Source organism: Aquarana catesbeiana, linkage group LG05 (genome assembly GCF_042186555.1).
Source record: "Aquarana catesbeiana isolate 2022-GZ linkage group LG05, ASM4218655v1, whole genome shotgun sequence".
Taxonomy (NCBI): Eukaryota; Metazoa; Chordata; class Amphibia; order Anura; family Ranidae; genus Aquarana; species Aquarana catesbeiana.
Window position 1 is genome coordinate 430,204,714 of NC_133328.1, and position 13,388 is coordinate 430,218,101.

At 41.5% G+C, this 13,388-nt stretch overlaps 1 protein-coding gene across 1 annotated transcript in view; it reads left to right on the forward strand.

Annotated features, from left to right (window-relative positions):
• Positions 1 to 13,388, forward strand: part of CYB5A (cytochrome b5 type A) — a 49,640-nt gene that overhangs the window by 27,150 nt on the left and 9,102 nt on the right. Inside the window, exons 2-3 of the mRNA XM_073631251.1 lie at positions 3,767 to 3,895; positions 13,100 to 13,129. Coding sequence (XP_073487352.1) covers positions 3,767 to 3,895; positions 13,100 to 13,129 — 159 coding nt within the window. The remainder of the gene's footprint in view (positions 1 to 3,766; positions 3,896 to 13,099; positions 13,130 to 13,388) is intronic.

Below are 13,388 nucleotides of genomic sequence, written 5' to 3' on the forward strand. Positions count from 1 at the left end.
CAAGGCATGGTAAGTCAATTATTGCGTTTTAAAGACTGATGGGCTCTGAAACCAAATTTTCTTAAAGTTCTGTGTTATCATGAGCCTGATTTAGTAACTGAAGTATGAGCCATTCTGCTCTCTGCAGTTGCTGGTTTGATGTGTGTGTTACAAAGAGAGGGGATTTATCTTGGTGGTTGCTTGTGCACGTTCCATTGAAATCTTGGGATTTCCTAAATTGGATAGGAAGTTGATCCACAAATTTATCTGATCGCCAGTATGGGGTCACTGGGGAGAACGAGAGGGTAAAGAGAAAATTGGCCTATGCCTATACGGGTTGTATTTTTAAACACAAAATTAATACATATAGCTTTTACCGTGTATCCACTGCTGAGAAACAATGTTGGGGGTAACATACCCTTTAATATTCTGGCCAATAGAATGCACATGCAAAATGCAGAGAAGAAAAAGGACCAAAGGTGGACACGGACTTTAAATTGGTAAGCACTGGTAGACCCAAAATGATGATAAAGAGCATTCAATAAAGTAAAAATACAAATTTATTTAACATGTACAGCTCATTAAAACCAAATGTAAAATACATAACAAAATGGTACAATATGGTTCCATCAGAGTGAGACCTGTACAGACACTGGGAAAACCCTGTAGGTGTGCCCATGGGCTCAGACTACCTGTCATTATCAGTCTCTATCGGGGCTCCACATGGATAGAGCACCAAGGGATCACTAGGCGTTTCACATATAGCTTCTTCAGGGGATCCTATTGGTACTAGGTTGCAGAAGAAAGAAAAAACAGGAAATGCCCAACCACATCTCACAGGAGGGAACAGAGAAGTAGAGTGCAGATGACTTTGTGGTAGGAGTGCTTCAGATATGTTTCAGCAAAAGAGGAGGGACTCGCCATAAGGTGAGAAACATACCCACCATGTATCCAATATACTCAAGGAGTGTATCCAAGAGAGACAAGACCTGGAGAGATGTTATGGAGTGTATTTATATTTTATATCGCCATCCTGTCTGGGAGCCAAGTCTCCAAGGACTGGTGCGTCCACCAGCTTGTGATGATCACTCCTTGAACATGAGCTGATCCTGGCTGTAAACTGACCTTTTGTGTGGAAAGATAAATGGGACATCCATCAAAATGCAGCTTTACATACCCTTTTTTATTTTTATTTATTTTTTTTTTGTGTGCATGAGGCCAAAAACTGCTGTAGCAAAATGCCACCATTGGCTTTTCCGAGAAACTTATAAGCCACCAAAATTGACTGAACCCCATTCATCCAAAACTGAAATCTGCTTTGTGGGGAGTTGGTGATATTCAAAACACAGCAGTAAAATGTTTAAACTTATAACTGTATTGGCACAGGGTCTCATATTTTTTGTGTTGTCTGATTTGAATTGGGGATTAAAAACATGGCTGAAAATAACCGGTATGGCTACACATTCCTGCATTTCCCTGCAGGCTGCATTCCCATGCTGAACTTGTACAGTATCTCACAAAAGTGAGTAGACCCCTCATATTTTTGTAAATCTTTTATTATATCTTTCATGTGACACAAAACTGAAGAAATGACACTACAATGTAGAGAGTGCACAGCTTGTATAACAGTGTAAATTTGCTGTCCCCTCAAAATAACTCAACACACAGCCATTTAATGTCTAAACTGCTGGCAACAAAAGTGAGTACACCCCTTAGTGAAAATGTCAAAATTGGACCCAAAGTGTCAATATTTAGTGTGGCCACCATTATTTTCCAGCACTGCCTTAACCCTCTTGGGCATGGAGTTCACCAGAGCTTCACAGGTTGCCACTGGAGTCCTCTTCCACTCCTCCATGTCGACATCATGGAGCTGGTGGATGTTGGAGACCTTGCGCTCCTCCACCTTCCATTTGAGGATGCTCAATAGGGTTTAGGTCTGGAGACATGCTTGGCCAGTCCATCACCTTTTACCCTCAGCTTCTTTAGCAAGGCAGTGGTCGTCTTGGAGGTGTGTTTTGGGGTCGTTATCATATTGGAATACTGCCCTGTGGCCCAGTCTCCAAAAGGGAAAGGAACATGCTCTGCTTAAGTATGTCACAGTAAGTGTTGGCATTCATGGTTCCCTCAATGAACTGTAGCACCCCAGTGCCGACAGCACTAATGCAGCCCCAGACCACGACACTCCCACCACCATGCTTGACTGTAGGTAAGACGCACTTGTCTTTGTACTCATCACCTGGTTGTCGCCACACACGCTTGACACCATCTGAACCAAATAAATTTATCTTGGTCTCATCAGACCACAGGACATGGTTCCAGTAATCCATGTCCTTAGTCTGCTTGTCTTCAGCAAACTGTTTGCGTGCTTTTTTGTACATCATCTTTAGAAAATGCTTCTTTCTAGGACGACAGTCATGCAGACGGATTGATGCAGTGTGCGGCGTATGGTCTGAGCACTGACAGGCTGACCCCCCCCACCCCTTCAACCTCTGCAGCAACTCTGGCAGCACTCATACGTCTATTTCCCAAAGACAACCTCTGGATATGACGCTAAGCATTTGCACTCAATTTCTTTGGTCGACCATGGTGAGGCCTGTTCTGACTGGAACCTGTCCTGTTAAACCGCTGAATGGTCTTGGCCACTGTGCTGCAGCTCAGTTTCAGGGTCTTGGCAATATTCTTTATAGCCTAGGCCATCTTTATGTAGAGCGACCTTCTTTTTTTTTTTTTTTTTTTTTTTCAGATCCTCAGAGTTCTGTGCCATGAGGTGCCATGTTGCACTTCCAGTGACCGGTATGAGGACGTGAGAGATGCTCCCTATTCACACCTGAGATCTTGTAACACTGACGAGTGACCTGACACAAGGGAGGAAAAATGGCTAATTGGGCACAATTTGGACATTTTCACTTAAGGGTGTGCTCACTTTTGTTGCCAGCAGTTTAGACATTAATGGCTGTGTGTTGGGTTATTTTGAGGGGATAGCAAATTTACACTGTTATACAAGCTGTACACTCACTACTTTACATTGTAGCAAAGTGTAATTTTTTTTCAGTGTTGTCACATGAAAAGGTAGAATAAAATATTTACAAAAATGTGAGAAAATGTACTCACTTTTGTGAGATGCTGTATGTAATAAGGGGTGTTTTTTTTTTTTTTTTTTTTTTTTTTTTTTTTTTTTTCTTCTTCTAAATGATGGGACTGTTCAGTGGCCTGTGGGAGTGTTTTAAACTAGTCTGTGTATATGACATATATACACCATAGATTTTATTACAGGACTATATTGTCCTTTGTTTCCCTTAACACTTGACACAGACTATTTTATTTCTGCGTACGTGTCCTTTAGAGTACAATGTGCGGATTTACAAAGTGGAGTTCTAGATTTCACATTTACTTCAAGTATGTACGGTTGAAGTATTTGGTTTGCGCTGCATGTAATGTGTAATAGTCACAGGCAGGACTGTACCTTTCATGGGCAGGTCAACTAAGTTTACGAGTTGTGCCAAAGACCAATGTGCAAAGAGCAGCAACCGGTCCTTTATTGTTTTGCTGCCCTTGCGAGTGGATGCCTAGTTTGAGTGTTTGTTTCTCTAACCTGTTTTAAAAAAAAAAAGAGGTTGTCTATTAGCCAATGCCTGATATACAAGAGCAAAGATCATGGCTATAGCAGTAGTTCTTAGCAAAACATATTTCCTTATTTATGAAGATATATATAGAACTTTTTTTTTTGTCTACTAGTTTGCTCTCAATTGTAACCAGTGATTGACTGCTTTCTTTTACTTGACTTTAGCATCCAGGTGGAGAGGAGGTGCTACGAGAACAAGCTGGAGGGGATGCAACAGAGACCTTTGAAGACATTGGTCATTCCACAGATGCCAGGAATATGTCAAAAGACTTTGTTATAGGAGAACTTCATCCAGTGAGTTATTATTAATTGCAGCACTTTTAAAAATGTTTAGATTTCATATTCAAGTGTATTAATTCAAAGACTAGAGTACAAAATATAATCTATACCAGTCAATGGTCCCATTGTTCTAACTGTTGGTTGAGTAGAACCTCCTTTTAGGTGTGTGTGTGTGTGTATATATAATTATATAATATATTATTATATTCTTACTTTTATTTAATTAAAAAAATAATTTTCTTACCTGAAGAAAGTGGTCTCTGGGTCACAAGTGAGATGTGTTAGCCTCTGTCTATGCACACATAGGTGTTTACAGGCATATTAGAGGAACATTTTTACTGGCAGAAAAAAAAAAACTCATCAGCATATTCAGGAGAGGAGCTTTTGGGCCAAAAAATAATGCTTGATGCGCATCTAAATGCACCCAGATGCGATTAACATTTGAGTGTTCATTTATTTCAGTGGCCAGAAGAAATTTATAGTCTAACCAATGGAATCCATTAACGCTTGATGCGCCTAAACACATCTAATTACGTGGCTTTAGGTGTGTTTTTTACCAGTTCAGGTCAGCCCTATAGCATTCACACACAGCCAGGAGCCCAGCGGCTGGGATCCACGGACTCTATGTCCGGCGACACCCGATGATCGTCCAGCAGAGAGGCAGAACGGCGGTAAACAAGGCAGATCGCTGTTCTGACAGGAGGGGAAGGGCATGGATCCTGTGTCTCTGCAAAGCAGGGGCTAGGATCCATGTCTTCCCCTAGTAAAAGCCCCCCCACAGTTTAGTAAAACACATGTTAGGTACACAATAATAAATTCAAGATTAATCACTGCGCTAGTAATGGTAATGAAGCAGCTGACATAAATTGTATGGTGACAATAAACCATAATTGTGTGCAGAGCTACGAACATAGCTTTAAAATCCTTATTCAGGGAAAGAAAAGTTGAGTCGCCTACAGTGTAGACAGAGACACAAATTAGGTAAGCACGGACATATGCTCCACCGAACATCAACACACCAGGACTCTTACCCCAAAAAAGAGACCACTTAATTACAGGTGATCAGACAAGCATGATAAATCCACAGAGCCAAGAAATCATATCATAAGGATCATAGATGGCTGGGTCTTGTAGTCTCACCAGATAAATATTCAGAGGTGCATGCATAAAATACAAAAGTAACTCCTCATGGTGTAGCATTATAAAACCAGGGTCATATTTATTTAAAGAAATATTCAGGGTACTCACATTTCAGCGAATAAAAACGGGCATGTTCACAAGCAACAGTCTGTAAAAGCAGCATTTGTTTCCAACCACAAAGATGGCTGCGGTCGACACGTTGCAGCGTCGTGATGTCAGAGCTCCACCCTACGCGGCATTTTGTCCAATTGAATGTCATCAGGGGCGTGGTTGGAGCTCATCATTACTACTTTATATATAGGAGGAAGGGTGGAAATAGAAACGACCATTTCCCCCTGTGTTCAAAGCCTCTCTCCCATCCGCTGGAACCAGAACCACAGACAAACCGGATGTTTACATCCAGGTCTCAGTATTCATGGCTAAAATCACTCACGGTGGCCTTATTTAGGGAGACTGATTGGAAAAACACTATGCAGTGTATCCATCTAATCTCTGAGAGAGGGAAGGGAAGAAACTGGGCCAGATCGGAAACAAAGATAATAAATAAATAAAAATGGGTATACTTAAAAAGTCCAAAAGTCAGAACAAAAGTAACATAAAGATATTGACAGAATTACAGCTTAATCAAAAACTGCCTATATTGTGGACATAATGCCGCCATCTTGTGGTTGAAAACGGGTAATGCAAATATTTAAGAACATACAGAAAATGCAATTTAAAAAATATTTATTTAAAAAATGGACAATCTGGGGATTCAACTGTTGTTGTTTATAAAGGCATTCACATCCCATTCTATGTTCAAACCAAATTGTCTATAAGATTTTTAACAGAAAATCCACTAGGTCGAGGGTTGAGATTTATTTCGTAATATGGCTGCCTCTCCAATGAGGATCAAACTTGTCTATGGCCATAAAAGATGTACAGTTAACCATTTGATCGCCCCTGATGTTAACCCCCTTCTCAGCCAGTGTCATTAGTACGGTGACAGTGCATATTTTTTTAGCACTGATCACTATATTGGTGTCTCTGTTCCACAAAAAGTATCAGAATGTCCGCCGCAATATCGCAGTCCCGCTTTAAGTCACTGATCACCGCCATTACTAGTTGAAAAAAAAAAAAAAAAAAAATATCCCATGGGTTGTAGACGTTATAACTTTTGTGCAAATCAATATACTCTTATTGGGAGTTTGTTTTTGTTTTTTTTTTTTTTTTGTTTTTTTATATAAACAAGAAAAAAAAACTGCAGAGGTGATCAAATGCCACCAAAAGAAAGCTCTATTTGTGAGGGGAGTAAAGAACCTAAAATGTGGATACAGCATCGCATGACTGTGCAATGGTCAGTTAAAGAACAGTGTTGTATCTCAAAAAATGGCCTGGTCATGAAAGGGGTTAAATCTTCTGAAGGTCAAGTAAAGCTGCCTTTTCCTGCTAGTAGTAAAAGACGCTCAGAAGAAAAATTCAAATGCCCATTGTACATGAGCTCTTGGGGACCCAACAGTGGTTCCAACACTTCTATACTTTGTCCAAACAGTAATTCAAATTCACTGGATTTTCACTAAAGGTTTTTCCTTATGGAAATGTCCAAATTGTTAACCCCTTCCCACCGATGGTACGCATATAACCCCTGAGCTTTTTTCCTGTTGGGCTGCATATCCGTACCTCTCATTGTGCTGGGAGCACGCCACAAAACACGCTCCCAGAACAGAGACTTGCTGTCTTACTGAGAGCCCCGAGACTCCCAGTTGCAGGTCACCTGTGTTAGCCTCTGATTGGGCCTCAGAGTCCATCCCTGTGTTTACTTCCTTCTCTGTATTGAGATGAGGCTGTAAATTTAAAAGTGTTAAAGAGTAAACTAGATCAAGGTTAGATCTAGGTTAGGGTCAGGGTCAGTATATTTTTGATTAGGATTTATTTTATTTATTTTTTTTTTTTTAAGCATTTTTAAAATTCATATCAGTGTCAGTGTGTTTTTAGGTAAAATGAAAAAGGAAAAAAATGTGCACCATTGCTTCTGGGCCCTACTACGGGTACAAACAACAAATAAGATACACATATGTGGTATCGCTGCAATTGTTATGAGCAGGAGAATTTTTGTTTTGTGGCGTTCTTTGGTGGTAAATTATGGTAATAGCAAGAAATATACAGCAAAATGTAACCAGAAGCCCCAGAAGGATTTACCCACTTCCTTACCAGGCCATTTTTTGCGATACGGCACTGTGTTACTATAGCTGACAATTGCGCAGTCGTGCGACGCTGTACCCAAACAAAATTAATGTTGTGGTTTTTTTTGTTTTTGTTTTTTTTCCCCCACAAATAGAGCTTTCTTTTGGTGGTTGATCACCTCCTGCAGTTTTTATTTTTTGCGCTATAAACAAAAAGAGCGACAAATTTGAAAAAAAAACAAAACATTTTTTTGCTTTCTGCTATAATGCATATCCAAAAAAAAAATATTAAAAAAAACAAATTTATTCATCAGTTTAAGTCAATATGTATTCTGCTACATATTTTTGGTAAAAAAAAATCGCAATAAGCGTATATTGATTTGTAGACGATATAACCTTTGTGCAAACCAAATAGAGGAAAGATTTAGGGACTTTTTATTTTATTTATTTATTTAATTTTTTTATTGTTTTTACTAGTAATGGCAGCGATCTGCTTTTTTAGCGGGACTGCTACATAGGGTCAGATTTGTCAGCTGCAAAGTGACCCTTTTTGGTGACCAGTGACACCAATACAGTGATAAGTGCTATAAAAAATGCATTGATCACTGTATAAATGGCACTGGCAGGGAAGGGGTTAACAATAGTGGTGATCAAAGGGTTAGGTGTTCCCTAGGGAGGTGCTTTCTAACTGTCAGGCGGATGGACTAACTGGGAGTAGAGAGAGATCGCTTTTCCTGAGCACTATGATCTCTCTTCTCCCCTGAATGGGGACCCACCTTGTTTACATAGGCAGATCCCTGCCTCGCTTCACAGTGATCGCTCGTGCCTGCCACTACACGCAGCGGGCACGAGCACACGCAAAAGCTAGTGCACGAACCGATGTACCACTCTGGTGATTCGCGCAGCCGAGCCACCTTGCCACAGTAGAACTACAGCGGCTGGTCGGCAACTGGTTAAAAAAAAAAATTTTTTTTTACTTTAGTGGGCAAGTTTTTTTTTTTTTTTTTTTTCCTTTTTGATAAAAATATCAGGAGATATCCGTTCTCATTTACCACCAAAAGAGAGCCCAGTTTGTCCTGTAAAAAGAAAAACAAGGTATGATACACAAAGTAGTTGTGGTGATGTGTACTGATTTACGAACACGTGTCAAAGTTGCAAAATTGTGTTCAGGCATTAACGTTTGTTTTATCCTCAGTCACTAAGGAGTTAATACAATAATAATATCATCCTCCTCCTCCTCATTTCATCTTCATGAGAAGAAAAACTAACCCCTCAAAAGATAGGTGGGACTTTAAAGGCAACGAGGTAGTAAAAAACTATTTTATTCATACAAATATACAAAATTACAAGTAGAAAAAGTCTAATACAGTTCATTCAAAAAGCAATAGAATAATGTAAAAAATGAATATACTGATGTAAAATTCGAATGTATATTCGTGTAGTCTTCCACCTGGGCCTACGCGTTTCGGGACTGCCTATAGAGTCCCTTCATCAGGGGAAACTTGTAGGAGGAATTACACCAGGTATATTCAGTATAGGAAGCTCACTGTCAAGGCCTCGGAGGAGAGTACGGACAGAGCGCCACGAGGGTCCAAAAGGAATCGGGTGTATGTCTGGCCCCGCCTTATCCACACTGGTCCCCCCGTGTGGCCCCAGAGGAACAAACTCAGTCGGGGCAACACTATCCCAGAGGAATCCCACTTGAAAAAGTACCAAAAGGGAGAGTGTCCTAGTACTGGTTCATACGGAAAGCCGTTAGGGAGAGTGGACAGAAAATCCCCAAATTCCCGAGGAGGAGCGGAGACCCCTCAATGCACAAACAGCTCCAAGAGGTCACGGAAAATACCTATTTCCAATGAGGGCAGGATCTTGTTAGTCAATGGGCTGTGTCACAGTGCACCATGGAGTTCCGCTCATCAGATCCGTAGCCGCCGCCGAGCAGGACAGTGTCATTTCATCTTCATCTTCATCCTCATCCATCCATAATCCTCCATCCATCATGATCATCCATCCATCCATCCATCCATCATGTATAGCAGGGATATGCAATTAGCGGACCTCCAGCTGTTGTAGAACTAAAAGTTCCAAGAGACATAGAAAAACTGACAGCCAAAAGCATGACACCCAGAGGCGGAGGCGTGATGGGACTAGTTTTGCAACAGCTGGAGGTCTGCTATTTGCATATTCCTGTTTTATAGCCTTAGGCCTCTTGCACACTGCAGCGTGAAAAAGCTTAGTACAGCCTTTTCCCCCATGCACAAGCGCTGTGCATTCTTTAGTAAAAAAAAAATAGAAAAATCAGCTTTTTTTTTTGGTCAGCAATTTACATCTCGTGTGCAAATGCATTTACATATTGTGCAGAACGAGAACGCGAGAATACGTTTTCGTGCATCTGCGCGTGAAATTGCACGAGTGCCTATATGACAAAATTTGTGTAAATACACGCAAATGCATACAACAAAAAAAAAGCCTGAAAAAAAAGGATGCTCAAACAGAAGTATCATGCGCAAGAGGCCTTTATATAGATGTCTGACCCTCACTCCTCTTCTTGGTTTTAATCCTGAGCATGCGCAGACAAGACAATAAAGACATTAGTCCATTGTGTGTGTGTGTTTGTTTTTATATGTCAATAATAAATTCCATATCCCTCTACGTTGCGATTTGTTAAGATGCCCATCTAATCGACACTCCCTGCTGATACCACTGCTTGTGGAGGGGAGTTCCACATCCTTACCGCTCTGACAGTAAAGAACCCTCTATGCAGTTTAAGGTTAAACCGCTTCTCTTCCAGTTTCATTAAATGGCCGTGTGTCTTCATCTTTTCAAACTCCCTCCCACTGAGATTTGTATATCGCTATCGTAGCTCCTCTAGTAGTCGTTCATCATAACGGAGGTCCTCTAGTCCTCTCTCCAGTTCCAGCACATTCCTCCTGAGGACCAGTGACTAGAACTGGACAGTATACTCAAGATGCGGCTGAACCAGTCTTGTAAAGTGGCAGAATTATCGTTTTATCGCTTGTGTAAATTCTTTTTTATGCAGGCTAATATTCTGATGGCTTTGCTTTCTGCAGCTTGGTATCGCATGCCATTGCTGAGCCTTTTATCTACTAGGACCCCCAGATCTTTTTCCATCCTGGATTTCCCCAATGGTTCTCCCCCTAGTGAGTAACTTGCATTTTGTATTTTTAGCACCCAAATGCATTACTTCAGTGGCGGAACTACCAGGGTCGCAGCAGTCGTGCTTGCTACTGGGCCTTGGAGTTCCACCACTGTGGGGGGGGCCCAAAAGCCAGGGATATGGCTCCACGGTTGCTGGCTGCAGTTGTGAACAGAGATTTGTCTATTTCACTCTGTCACACTGCTCAGACTGCGCACTGACAGGCTCCCCCCCCCCCCCCCCCCCTCCTCACACACAGGAGAGGAAAGGTAGAGAAAGTAGGATCTGCTCCTCTCCCTGTGTGTCCCCACGGCCCTGCCCACATTCCAATCCTCGGCAGCTCTGTGCCTTGCAAAGTCCACCAGCCTGCAGCTAGATAGTGGAGGAAAGGACTGCTGGTAGCATGGATGCTGCAACCCTCCAGAGGGGATCCACAGCTCTCTAGGACTGCCTTCCTTCTCTCAGTGATTGAAAACAAAGGTGGGTCAGTCATTGAGGGGACTGAATAGAGTGTTTTCACCTATAGAGCCCCTCTACCAACGCAGCAGCCCGCTGGAGTTTTCCTGGTGTAGTGCACTACAAGCCTCAGCATGCTCTGCCAGCCTATGTGTATGTATAGCACAGGCTAGTAAGTGGCCACAGTGGTGGAACTCCAGGGCCCAAGCCTCCATCTATGGTGAGTGAAGTGTCCCTCCCTTCCACTTATCTCGCCAGCCTCTGAGCACACTAATGTAAGGGAGAGCTCTGTGGAATGTAATGTTAAGGGGGACTCTGATGTAAGTGGGGGGTAAGTTCCCCATACAGAACAATTGGTGGTCCAATGGGTTCACACGTGTAAAAGGGCCCTTACAGTGCAAGTGGAAATTCTGCAGACTCTGAAGTAACCGGGGCTCTGGGAACCCTACTTAAAGAGGAATGCTGGGAAGGATGATGTAAGTGGGGGCTCCAGTTATTAGGGTCTCCCTTGTATCAGAGTCTGCAGTGTTCCCCCTTACATCAGAGTTCTCACTGTTCTTCCTTTAATCAAAGTCCCCAGACTTCTCCCTTTTATCCGTGTCTGCACAGTTACCCCCACCCCCCTTACAGTGTAAGGGAATATCCTAGTAGTGCTTGGTGTTCTGCACATCTTATTTTCAGAACACCAAGCACTACTAGGATGCAATCACATTGTACGATTCTGTGAAGTCTTTTGATGAAATTGTTACTTATATGGTCACCTGAGAGGGGGAGAAACCAGCACAGTTGGCCTCAATGTCCTTCTCGTTTATATCCAGAGGATGGATCCCTTATGATGTGTGATTCCTATGTCTGACTAGACTCCTATAACGTGGAGTCTAGATATCTGGTAAGAGCACATCCTTTTGAAAAGATGCAAAGTGAAAGGTGCACTTGGGTGTATAGTCGGTTACCATCCATGGGATACAATTGCCAGGATTTCATCACATCATTTGTTTGGTCGCTTTTTCATGGACTGATCACTGATCTTTATATTTCTTTGTATTTCATTTTCATTCACAAAGTGTGGCAATTTCTTTTTTTTTTTTTTATGTAATTGCACAAAGTTTTCTCTTGTAGGATTGCTGCTTTCTTGACCACTTATTATTTCCACCTGCGCAATTACAACAAAAAATTTGCTGTGCACTGCTAAAGTCTTGGGTTTGGCTTGCAGAAAAGGTGGCAACCCTACCCAAGATGTCAGGCAGGGGTCCTGCTGTAGGACCATAATCAAGGGCACTGCAATGGGAGAAAAGGACCCCAGGATCTTTGTAAAGGGCCCCAGGACCAGAGGTCAGGGGGACTATTCATGGTTCCTTGCAACGGAGCCCTGAAGGTTCTAGTTACGCATTACTTTACATTTTTCAACTTTAAACCTCATTTGCCATATAGTTGCCCACACCATTTTTTTTTATTGAGGTCCTCCTGTAAGTTTTCTATATCCTGCTGTGAACTTATTGCCCTGCTTAGCTTTGTATCATCAGCAAACACTGAGATTGAGCTATTTATGCCAAACTATCATTTATGGAAAAAAAAAATTAACCGAATAGGTCCCAAGACAGATTTTGGGGGACCCCACTTACCACACCAGACCATTCTGAGTGCTCACTATTTATTTATCACCACCCTTTGAACTCGCCCCTGTAACCAGTTTTCTATCCAGGTACATACCCTATGTATGTCCATGTCGCCCGACCTCCATTTGTAAAGAATACTTTTACGGGGAACTGTATCAAATTCTGTTGCAAAATACAGATATTCTGTTACAAAAAGTGCATCCCTTTTGCAAATGCACATGCTGTTAATTCTTAATGGCACCCTAACACAGCTACCAAAATGCATGGTGACAAAGTACTATGTGTTTTGGTGTGGCACGATATAAGAAAAAAAAAAGGATCATGCACTTCTTTTGTTTGGTTTATTTTCACCTGGTGATCCTGCCAGTAACACATTTCCTGTCCTAATGTGACAACACTCATTCACTATACTATATCAATGGAGGAGCAGCATTGTAGCCCTAGGCTGCTCTCCTGATTTAGACTACAGAACACGCGCACGCCCTCTCCTATCTCTAACGAAGGATGTGATTTGTAGCCCGGATAGAAGAACTGGGCAGGGTTGACAACACCATTTCAGTTCTATATTTAACAGATCAAAAGCAAATAAACTAAGTTTATTGTTGGAGTTTAACACAAGACAAAGCTGCTAAGATCTACAGAGTTCAAAACCTTTAATTTTTTTTTCTTTTTCTTTTTTTCTCCCTAGGATGACCGATCCAAAATTCAAAAGCCTACAGTAAGTTGCCCACTGTATCTGGAAGCTATGAACAGTAAACAAGGACATAAGATAGCCATACTGGACACTAAGACATTCGTCTCTGTATTTTCTATATAAAACAGTTGGACTTTGAAGAAAAAATTTAGTTGAGCTTTAGAACTATTTGTACTTTATACTTTTTTTTTTTTTCGTTTTAGAAACTTACCCTGAAGCTGATATTATTCTGGAATTTCCAGTTGCCTGACTACCATGCCCTAATTTTGGCTGCAATGTTTTT